General features: G+C 37.7%; 1 protein-coding gene across 1 annotated transcript; it reads left to right on the forward strand.

Annotated features, from left to right (window-relative positions):
• Positions 1-1709: 1709 nt before the first annotated feature.
• On the forward strand, positions 1710-11087 carry Rfxap (regulatory factor X associated protein; the record flags this gene model as incomplete). Its single annotated transcript, XM_013140909.3, has 3 exons — positions 1710-2426; positions 6663-6770; positions 9596-11087. Coding segments are annotated over 3 exons (936 nt in total), but the record flags the coding sequence as incomplete, so codon positions are not given.
• Between the last annotated feature and the right edge of the window lie 736 nt (positions 11088-11823).

Raw genomic sequence — 11823 nt, forward strand, 5'->3', positions numbered from 1 at the left:
GTCAGTGTCAGAAGTTGCGTAATTCCAAACCTGTCCTTTATGTTTCTGTTTCAAATGTTAGTGATGATTTGCTCACCTATGGACAACAAACATCTTCATGTGCCTGGGTTTACAGCTTATGGAGTCATTTCCTTCCTTTCCAATAGGTAAAATGAGAACTTTACTAAGAAGGTAAAGAGAAGATCTATTTAACAGCTGTGTTCAGGATACAGCTGGATCTGTTCCCTCCAAGGATTTGGCCAAGTCAGAGATGAGCAATTGCCCAGTGACTGGTAGAAAAGATAGTTTTTGTTTTGTCTGTTTATCATTCATCATTTGGTTTTCCTTTCTACATATTTTCATTGTATTTAATGAAAAAGTTAAAACTTACTATAGAAAACATAGCAAAGTGCAAGTACTAAAAATCACACTTATAGCAGCACAATTTGTAATAGCTAAATCTTGGAAACAACCCAAATAACCATCAACCAAGAAACGGATTAAAAAAAAGGTGGTGTTTTTATACCATGGAGTACTATTTAGCTATAAAGAAGGATAAACTGGAGACTTTCATAGATAAATGGAGCAATTTGTGACCACGGTCAAAAGTGAGATAAATCAGACTCACATATGTAAACATCATATTGTCACCCTAGTGTAAGACGCTGGAAGAGTATATAAGATCAAAAATGTACCATAGATATTGTGAAATGGGAAGAAACTGTTCAAAAGGAAAGAAAAACAAGAAGAAAAGAAGAAAGGGACAAGGAAAAATATATATATGTATATACACACAGGATAGTTAAGATAGTTACACTACTAATTTTGATTAGTTCATTGAAAAGAAAGATTTGTGCTTATATTATTTGACCAATTTTTATGCCTAAATCTTGTAATCTGAGCAACTAATAGGATAACAAGACGCAATGTATTAACCATTGTTAATCTCCCATTATCTTGTTTTGAAATTCTGGTGGGTTTTTTGTTTTTGTTTTGTTTTGTTTGTTTTTTTGTTTTTGTGTTTTTTTTTTTTTTTGCTTTTTCTCTTTAAAATAAAAATAAAAATAAAAATTTCCAGGAAGAAAAAAATTTATCAAGAGTAAATAAGGGGTGTGCTCATGCACTCTTGGAGGCCGAGGCAGGAAGATCTCAAGTTAGAGCCAGCCTGGGCAAATTAAGGATACCTTACCTCAAATTTAAAAAAATAAAAATAAACAGGCCTGGAAATGTAGCTCGGTGCAAAGACACTGAGATTGATTCCCTTGACCACCAAAACAAACAAAAACTCAAATCTTTCTCAACACATGGATGCTGCAGGTCTGGCCCACACCTCAACTCTGCTATTTTGAAATAGGCCATGTTCCCTTTACTGACTGTGTACTTGTGACGTTTGCTTGTAACAGCTTTTCTTCTTAGTATTTCAGGTGGTTTGGGGCAAATTATCACTATAGCGAACCAGCATCTGAACGCCACCAGTCATAGATCACTTAGAAGTAATATTAATTTACAGGGCAGAATCCCAATAGAAAACGACTCTGAAACGTTTCAATGCAGTAGGCCAGGCAAAAATAGTGGCCTGGACAAATTTGACAAGGTTCCACCTGGGCACCTCAACCGCGGATGGGACTGACCGACTGGCACATGCGCAGTCAGCCCCTGCTGTTACCTCTCAGCCCCGCCCCTCGGGACGGACGCACAGTTCCCAAAAGCGGAGAGCGTGGAGACGCTGACGCTTAGACCAGGGCCGCGCAGGCGCAGTCGGGCGCTGTTTCCGCGGCGGTGCCTTTCTACCTGGCGGCTCTGGAGTCCTTGGGTTTGGGACGTGCGGTGGGGCCTTACCGGTGCCGGGGTCTGGGGTCTTGGACCCTGGTCAAGTACCAGCAAGCACGGAGGTGCAGGGTGTCGCTGAGGGCGCGGGGCCCTCCACCCCGGTGACGGCCCCGGCCTCGCAATTCACCCTGGTGGTGATACACCCCTGCTGTGGGCCGGACGAGGCCGCGGCAGAAGACGTCCCGAAGCTGGCCCCAGCTCCTGCCCCGGCCCCGGCAGCAAAGCCCGGCGCATACCCGTGCGAGGTGGCGGGGGATGCGGAGGACGAGGCCGGGGAAGACGAGGCCGACCTGCTGGACACCTCGGACCCCCCGGGGGGCGGCGAGAGCACGGCCAGCTTGGAGGATCTGGAAGATGAGGAAGCCCCCGAGGGGGGCGAGGGCGGCAGCGGGGGACCCCGGAGGCGGGGTAGCAGTGGGGGCAACATGAGCAAGACCTGCACCTACGAGGGCTGCAGCGAGACCACGAGTCAGGTGGCCAAACAACGCAAGCCGTGGATGTGCAAGAAACACCGCAACAAGATGTACAAGGACAAGTACAAGAAGAAGAAGAGCGACCAGGCCCTGAACTGCGGTGGGACCGCCTCGACTGGCAGCGCGGGAAACGTCAAACTGGAGGTACTGCATCTCGCAGGGATCCTTTGGGTTGGGAGGTGAAAGAAGAAAACTCACTCTTGCTGCAAACCCTATTTCCTGGTCCAGCTCAGCTGCTCCCATAAATGCTAGGTTCCTAGGTGAGACTCCCCGCTGAGAGGGAGCGCCTGCTCTAAGTTAGAATTTGTAGGAACACCTGCAAAGCCTTAACAAGTCTGTTGCACCCTTATGATAAGTGAATAAATTTCAATGAAAATGATGTGAGACATCAGCAAGAGCTGTCATTTCAAAGATCTGAAATATGGGCTGGAAGGGCAAATAATGAATGTTTGATCTGACTTATTTCTGAATGAGAAGGCAGACTTTGAACCCTAGAGGAAATGGTTAGACAAGGTAGTCTGCTTTTTTTATTATTATTATTACTGTGTTCTTACTGTCCCTATTCATAGTACTCTGTTTGAAGTGTTTCTGGACTTAGGACTCTGCACTTAGAATACTGTTCTCAATCAGTACTTTCATGATTCTTAATACTCGGATATTTAATTTTGTTCTTGGTTTCCCCGTTCGTAGTACCCTATTCTGGCTACTTCTTTTCTTACCCTGAGAAGATTTAATAGATTGTGAGTCTCAACTTTTATGTTGTTTTTATTTGAACTGTATTGAAGGTTAAAGTTAGAACGTTAAGAGTTAAACTTGTGGCTTGAAATCCCCACTCCTTTATTTGCTTGAGTCTGTGGCCGATTATTAACCTGTAAATTTTAACTTCCTCTTCTCTTGGCATTAAAATAATACTTAGTTCTTATTGTTGCTGTATGTGAGATATTCCCAAATGAATGTTCATTGTCCAGTGTAGTTCAAGCCAATAAACCTTAGCCACTATTATTGTAAATGGTAGAGGTACACTTCAGGGTTGCTACAGATAAATAGATGTTTCATCCTGGGTTTCCTCCTTTAATAAAAGTTAATCACAGTATAGAGAATCATTGAATTAGTTTAAAATGAGCCAGAACATAATGTTTAAAGGTGAAAACTGGTATGAACTTTGTATTATGGAGACAGATCATAGATGATTGCACAAAAGTAGACCATAAAAGCTGCCTGACTTGCAGGATCATTAACTATATTGTGGAGTCTTGCATATTTTTCTTTATAGACTATGACTCCAAATAGTTTCACACCGATTTTCTATATGGCGCTACTCTTGAATTACAGTTTTCAGTGTTTCAGCTTTTGGAATTTTAATCTTTAAGAGTCATGGTTTTAGAAATTTGATATGAGAAAATCTTGAACTTTAAGAATTTTGATGTTTTGAGATTATGGCATTTAGGATTATCTCTCTTGAGAGTAAATCTACCACCTGTCTGTTTTAGAGATAAAAAGATTACTTTGACAGTAATTTCCGTTTCCTGAAGAAGACTCTTCCCTGTAAAAGGCACATATGCAGGATTTGGTTTTGCATACAGTCTCATGGGACCTTGTACATATTAGATTATTTTAGGGTTGAAGGACTCTGAAGATCTTAGATTAAAACCTCCTTCAGTCCATGTTTGTCCCTTATTTACCTGTGTAGAGTAAAAATGTAAGCCAGAAAGAATGGCTAATTTTTTTACTTGCCAGGCAACTGCTAGGCTACTTGAGTTTTACAACCCTTCAGCAATGAGATACCTCTGTGTTTTATATGGGTAGAAATTGAGACTTAGAAAGAGCGACTTGGCCTACACCATGCAGCCAGCAAGTACTCAAATACAAGCAAGCTGATTCGGGAGCTTTGCCTTTATTCCCACACTGCAGTGCTTCCCTAGAACTCTGGTGGATAAAAGAATAACACATTTCAGTAAAAAAAAAAAAAAAAAAAAAAAAAAAAAGAGAGAGAAGTAGAAGCCCAGGAGCCACTTTGGGGAAGATAGCATATCGAACTAAGTAGAGTATGTGGAAAGTCCATGAAAAATGGAGAAGGGAGGGAGGGTGAGGAGTAAAAATGCAATATGTGGATGCACCTGTTCCCCAAGATGAATGTAATTAGTCTGTGTTGCAAGAATATACTACTAATAAAAATAATTTATTGAAGGAAAAGAAAATTCTTGGAAGATAAATTTGGAAGAAGCTATTGAAGGTGATGTTTATGTGATATCAAATGGGTGGCTGTGAAATTTGGACTTGGAATCTTTAGGTGAAGGTTTCTAAGGATAGATTAAAATCAAGGGCTATAGATTTGGAGATTGTAAGAGATTATGGAATGGATAGGTGAGGTGCTATGGGGACTTCTTGCCATGGAGAATGAGCAGCAAGATTAGAATTTGAAGCATTGCATATTTCTGCCAGATGTGGTATTACATACCTGTAATCCTAACACTCAGAAGGCTGAGGCAGGAGGATTGCCATGAGTTTGAGGCCAAGGTCAGCCTGGACTACAGAGTGAGACCGTGTCTCCAAAAAAACGGGGAAAATAATCAGTATTTCTTACATGAACTGAGGTTGAACAAGAAATATCTAAACCATGTATATAAGAACTATGCTATATGAAGCAACTAGAGATAATTCGCTTGTATGGATTGGAATCATTACCATTAAATTAAAAAACTTCCATTTGAAAGAAGCAGATTTTATTTTGCATAATTTTGAAGACACGGGAACTCTAGGTTAAAATCACAAGGGTTATAAGTTTCAGCTCAAGCTCATTAAAAGCTGCCTAAGTGTTAGAGTTAATTGAGAACCAAATGGAATACCACAAAAACTGGTAAACTCCTTTAGACAAAACTTTGAAATTTTTTGAAAAGCGAATCCCAACACTGTAGAAATTAGAGCTAGATGACTCAAGGTTATTTCTACTACAAGCTTCTGTGGTTTTGTGTTCTTACGGTTCTCAAACTACATAATGCTTAGTCTGGGCTGTGGGGGTGGAGAGTGTTCAGCATCAGGTCGGTTCCAGCCTTCTACTGACTGTGCACAGAAAATGAAACAATATCCCACAGAGTTAACTGTCTGGTGAGAGAGAGAAGGAAACCATTTTTGTTTTCTGTGGGTATAGAACATCTTACAATTTTTACATTTTGGAGCCAAATAGTTGAGGAATAGAAACTTGTATAATATGAAGTTGCTAAATTTCTCATAGGGAAAGAAGTAAAGAGGGATTTTGTTTGCTTGTTTCTTTGAGTTTTTTGTCCTTCATTTTTTTGAGACACAGTCTCGCTCTACAATTCAGACTGGCCTTGAACTCACTATGTAGCCCAGGCTGGTCTCAATTTATAACAATCCTCCTGCCTCAGCCCCCCTGAATGCTGGGATTACAGGTATGCATCACCAAGTGCAGCGTCTTACCGGGTACTTTATAGACAGCCCAAAGGCCAGGAGAGAGGCCAAGAAGAAAAACAGACAATATCCCAAATAAAGAATAACAAGATTAAGTTCATATAAGATGGGGCTTTGTGGTAAAACAGTTTATACTTTTATGTTTACTGAAAATTTTTGGATGAGGTCAGTATTGTATCCTGGTTTTATTAAAGTTAACTAGAGCAGTGTTTCATTATTTGAGGGAAATTGTAAAGTACTAAAGATTTATTATAGCAGATAACTTGAGTTACATATTAGGTAGTAAGTGCTGATTTTATTTGGATTTTATTGTCTATAAAAGTAATATCATCTTAGGGTTTACTTTGACTTATCTATAACAGTGACAGAAGATTCTACCAGTGCTTTTTGACCTTTTCAAGCCAGATTATAATTTTTCTCCTAGTGACTTCTGAAAACTTTTAGTCAATTGCTTCTTTAAGCAATATCTTACTGCTCCTCTTTCGGTTGTGAATTTGGCAGAAAAACAGAGCATTCCATTAGCAGTATACAGATTACCTCTAAATTCATATATTTCATCCAAAAGCAAGCAGACTTTTTTGGTCTACACAGTTGTATGTGAGGAGAATGTTCGATTCCACTTGACATTTTTTATAATATTGAAAATAGCTCACGAGTAAATCTCCCCCCCCACACACACACTTTTGACCCACTTATAATTTGAGACCCTTCAAGAGACTGAAGGACCCAGGGTGAAAATCCTGGAGAGTGGGAATACAGAGGAATATTATATAAAATTAACTGCCAGCACCTCACCTATGACTTAATAAGGGACTCTCCCAAAATTTTACAGGAACTAGACAAAAGGAAGAAAAGCAAAGACCTATTTATCACATCCCTGAGGTTCCCATCATTTGGACCACTATGTTGTGTTAACTGTTAATCTCATGTTGCTTTTATCATTTATCCCAGGAAAGTGCAGATAACATACTCTCCATTGTCAAACAAAGAACAGGATCTATGGGGGATCGTCCTGCAAGACCTACTCTGTTAGAACAAGTGTTAAATCAGAAAAGACTGGTAAGTTGTCAGCTTGTAGTTATAAATCTGTTAGTGAGAGTTGTCTGTTACAAATGAAACTGTTTAAATTTTTTTAGGATTTAAAAGACTGCTATCAGAATTGAATTGTGCCTTTTTGATAGTACACACTAGAATCTCACAGATATCTTCCAAGACTGTAGGAACAGGAACACTTCTGTGATCCGGCCTGCAGATCAATCTGTGGGGTGTACCTGGAGGAGGAACAGGGATTAAATAAAGACATAGAGGAGACAAAGAGAGACGGAAGCAAGTCAAGAGAGTCCGATCAAGCCCTATTTTATTCCGGAAGTGATTACATCTTTTATAGGCCAAGGGCGGGAGGTGGGACAGGAAGAGGCTACAGGTGTGAATACAACAGGGTCATGGTCATGTCCAGGTATGTGACGTAAGCAGGAGAGGATTATGGTTAATGTAGGCAGACACAGTGCCCATAGGAGAGAGAGAGGCAGGGAGGCAGCATTGTGGCTGTCGCGTGGCTCCCTACACTTCTAGTTCTGTTTCTTGACTGACCAAACTGTGAATATCTGACGAGGGTAGCATTTTAAAACAGACTTGTACTGAATTCTGAGGTTTGTGGAACAATGCTTTAATGCTGTAGAAGTATGATTAAACTAATATTTAATGTCTATGATAAATTTGACAAATGACATTAGGAGTTAACCAGGAAAGGAAACATTATTCACTAAATACTAGAATAACTGGATAGTGAGTTAAGGCCATAAAAGAATTTATTTCATCACATCACACTCAGTATTCACCAGAATAAATTAATGTAGTCTTAAATTTTTAAAAAATTGAATGAGGGTTTATCTCAAGTATCTGGAAAGAGATTTTGTAGCTTAAAAAACAGAATCACAAGGAAAGCAATATAAATTTCACTGCATAATAATGCAGTAGCCAAAAATGACGCTGAAAATAAAAATGCAAAATAATACAGGAAGAATAATTGCAACAAATATAAAAAACAGTAAATAGCTGAAATATTTCTTACATAAAACACTGATTCATTCATTTCTTCACTTAACCATGGGAGCCCATACTGTATTGTTCAGGCTGACCTTGAACTCCAGGGGATAGGCTCAGATGATTCTCCAGCCAAAGCCTCCCAGACAGGAGCATAGCTGCATACCACCAGGCTGGGCAGAAAACTTCGTATGTTTTATAAGGAAACAATTTGCCCCCAATTCATTGCAAAATATCTAAACAGAAAAAGAGTGGAACTATTACATTAAGTGACATTAAAAATTCAAAAGTAGTAAAAAATGACAGTGAACAATAAGCAAACAGTGTTTAAACAGCTTTAATTATGGTGAGAGTTCCATGAAACAAGCACCTCTCTTAATGGCGTCCTGTGTTGGCGTGGCACTTTCACAAGGTAGTGAAGCAGTGTACATCAGGCACCCTTGCCAGAATCATCCCTTTGACTTAGAAATCAAACTTGTAAACATCCTTATTTAGGAGGTAAATCCTAAGTATGAATAAAGTGTAAGGATATTGCTAGAAATACATTGATCATAAATAGAATAGTAATTATTGAAACGATCTAAATGTCCAGTAGTCTCATTACAGTCAATTAGATTATCGTGAATCTACTTAAGAGAATGTTTGACAGTCTGTACAAACAATTTTGAAACAAAACTATTTAATATATACAAAATGTGGTATAAAATAATACATAAAATGCATAGTAAAAATTAAAGCAATATTATAATAATATTTCTACCACATTTGGTTTACCTTTTTCAACTTGAGGCCAGAGTTTTTTGTTACGAATTGATAGAACTATTTTATTTTAGTAAAAATATTGACATAGTCTATTACATTGTTATATGATGTGATACATATTTAAAAATAGTAAGTATACAAAAAACATACTGATTGTTTAAGGGAAGTTAAATTTTTTCTGAAATTTCAATAATATGCTAATAGTAATTTTATATTTATATTTATGTATATGTGCATACTTATATATGTGTACATAAATATGCATTTCCTGATTGCTTCATAAAGTGTTAGACTAGTAGGATAAACTTGGATTCCAGTTCTAGTTTTTATATATTTACAAATCGACATTTAACTCCTAATTTCATATCTGAACCCTTTTCATCCTGCTGTAATCCCATTCCAGCATTCACTTGTTTGCTCTAATGTGTTTCAAAAGAATATATTTACTGACCTAGGTTGGAAAGCATTTCCTTTGAATGCAGAATCACAAATGATATTGGGCTTCAGCCAATATTTTGTTTTGGCATTGTAATACATGGCATCAAATTTTATTATTTATTTTATTACTTGTAGTAAGGCATGTTTTGATTTGGAAGGACAGTGTCTTTTGTGCAGGAACACATCAGAGGAATTCCATAGCAGAAATATAATCTAATCACATAATAAAGCAATGTCTTGGTTACTTTTCTCTCACTGTTATGACAAAACAGCCAACACCCAAAATGAAGGAAAGAAAGGTTTATTTAGCTCACTGTTTGTGGAAGTTTCAGTCTATAACCCGCTGGCTCTGTGACTGAGGGACAGTGCTTCAAGGCAGCAGCCAGCAAAAGCAGCAGGAACAAAATTGGGGGACAAAGGAAGCCTCTTTTCCTTCTTTGTATTGTATACAGGCTGCTGGGAGTGGCTGGTGTAGCAGGCACAAAATCTCTGATCCTGTTCTTGAACAGGATGAGGATATTTACCAAGTAATAACCCTGGCTCCCTGCTGAGTCTCTTAGTTAAACTTCTAAACTGCTCAAGTTGACACAATGTATCAACCATAACAAGCTGTTAATAATTTTTCTTTTTTCTCTTTTAAGTCATTATTAAGAAGTCCTGAAGTAGTGCAGTTTTTACAGAAACAGCAGCAGCTGCTAAATCAGCAGGTTTTAGAACAAAGACAGCAGCAGTTTCCAGGAGCATCCATGTGATGGAACTTATCAAGAATCTGGACATTTTTTTATTGTAATATATGAACATATTTTTATACCAAATATAAATGATGTGACATATGTCAATAAAATGTAAATATTTCCTTGTAAATCTTTGTGCATTTGGGTATAAATACATATTGTACTTCAAATTACCATGAGTTTGAAGAACTCACCTTATCTTCCCAAATAACATTGAATAGTTTTTAAAATGTATTCTTCAGTCATTGTTACTGAAGGTTAGTGAGGCAGTTACTTTCTGTGGAAGTTCTGAAGTTAATAGACAATAATTTTGAGCCATCAAGCTCCAAAAGGCAATTGGAAATGTTTATTTTTTGATTGTCATAGTAAACTTGAAAACTACTATTTTTAATGATGGAGCCAGGAATGCCAAATGTTCTGTGGTGACTGGGATAATCTGCCACAATAAAAAATTATTTCCCCAACAATGCCAACATTGCTTCTTTTAAGAAACCTTGAGAGCAGGCTGGGGATTTAGCTGAGTGGCACAAATGCCTTCCTACCAAGCACGAGGGCATGAGTTCGATCCCTACTACCAAAAACAAAAACAAAAACAAAAAAAAAACCCTGTTAGCTATTACTATGATTACAAGTAATTGGAGCACCTGGAATCAGAGTCTTACAATCATTCTTTGTAGTTAACACTGAAGCTGTCAAAAAGGTAAACATTTTATACCTATAAGGAAAGTGATCGTTGGTCATTGTTTATTTGTGAAATCATAGATGTGTAGGTAAAAATCTGAAAGAGAAATATACCAGCATGAATGGGCATCTGGAAATAGTTGTGTCCTCTATTTCATGTGACCCATTAGTGTTGTTCTTTAGAGAAGACCCTCTGATGTGTTGAATATCTGAATTATCCAGATGCAGCTTAACCCACCAATATTACGACAAACTTATCTTCTTCATTTTTTCATTAAAAGAAAATCCTGAAAATAAGAATAGCACTCTACCATTTTTTCAGTGCTTTTCAAATTGAGGTGTTTTACAAACACGTTATTCCTGAGCACTATTAAATAACAATGGGTAACCTGGACATTTTTTTTCTTGTATTTTCTCCCAGGAAAACTTTAAAAACACAAACTCACCAATAATAAAGCAAGAGTCAAGAGAGTATATGCAATATTAGAATAATAAATACAACATGTCTCAAAATGAGCTGGACAAAAATTTCTTAGTCTTTAAACTCTGAAATATTTTAAAAATTGAAATATTTATTGTGTTGAAGTTAGTCATAGCTGTTTTAATATTTATGGGGAGAATGTTTTTATTCATTTTTATGTATGTTTTCTACTTGCAAATATATTGCAAAAACATTTTTGCCAAAATTATTCATTAAAATCCACTTGTTGACCTCTGAGTTGTCTACTTCCTCCATTTTCTTTAATTGCCTCACACTGGATCGAGACAAATTCACTGTTTGTTACTGTGTGTTCAGTATTGGGAACATTAGAATCCCTAGAGCTTAACTTTTGTGGTGGAAAAAAAAAAATCAGCTTATGCTTCTTAAAATGAACTCAGTGGGGCCGGGATGTGGCTCAGCAGCACAGCACTTACCTGGAAACATGGGTTCATGAGTTTGATTCTTGGTACCAAAAAAAAAAAAAAAAAAAATTAAGTGAAATGGGAAAGTAATAGGCCAGTGAGAACCAAATGAGTTTATGTATTTATAAGAATTTCGAGATGAGTAAATCATTGAGAGCTTCAGAATCTTTTTCCTCAGGGTACTTTTTAAAATATGGGATAGTAGCTCTCCAGTTATGAATCTCTATGGGAATATGGCAGTTTGCAATATACATTAATTATGGTCTGCCACCATAATTAAAAAGAACTGTTTCCTTTTAATGTTTTCAAAGCAATAAGATTTTACCTATTTGGTGTAGCTGTATTGCCATTTGTCTCCAGCTTTTCATTCTTCTGTGTTCTTTGTCTTCTGACTGCAGCTTCTGCCATGCAGGAGGTTGAATTACTTTAGCTACCCCTTTAATCTGGGAGACCTGAGGCCAGTTTTGGCCAGTCTGATGCAAAGGAAATTAGTGTGCCAGCCTTGAATAGACTTCTGATGGCTTTGAACATTTCCACTTGCAACGTTAGAC

The sequence above is a fragment of the Cavia porcellus genome, unplaced genomic scaffold (genome assembly GCF_034190915.1).
Source record: "Cavia porcellus strain 051 isolate PalLab524CR breed Dunkin Hartley unplaced genomic scaffold, mCavPor4.1 scaffold_21, whole genome shotgun sequence".
Taxonomy (NCBI): domain Eukaryota; kingdom Metazoa; phylum Chordata; class Mammalia; order Rodentia; family Caviidae; genus Cavia; species Cavia porcellus.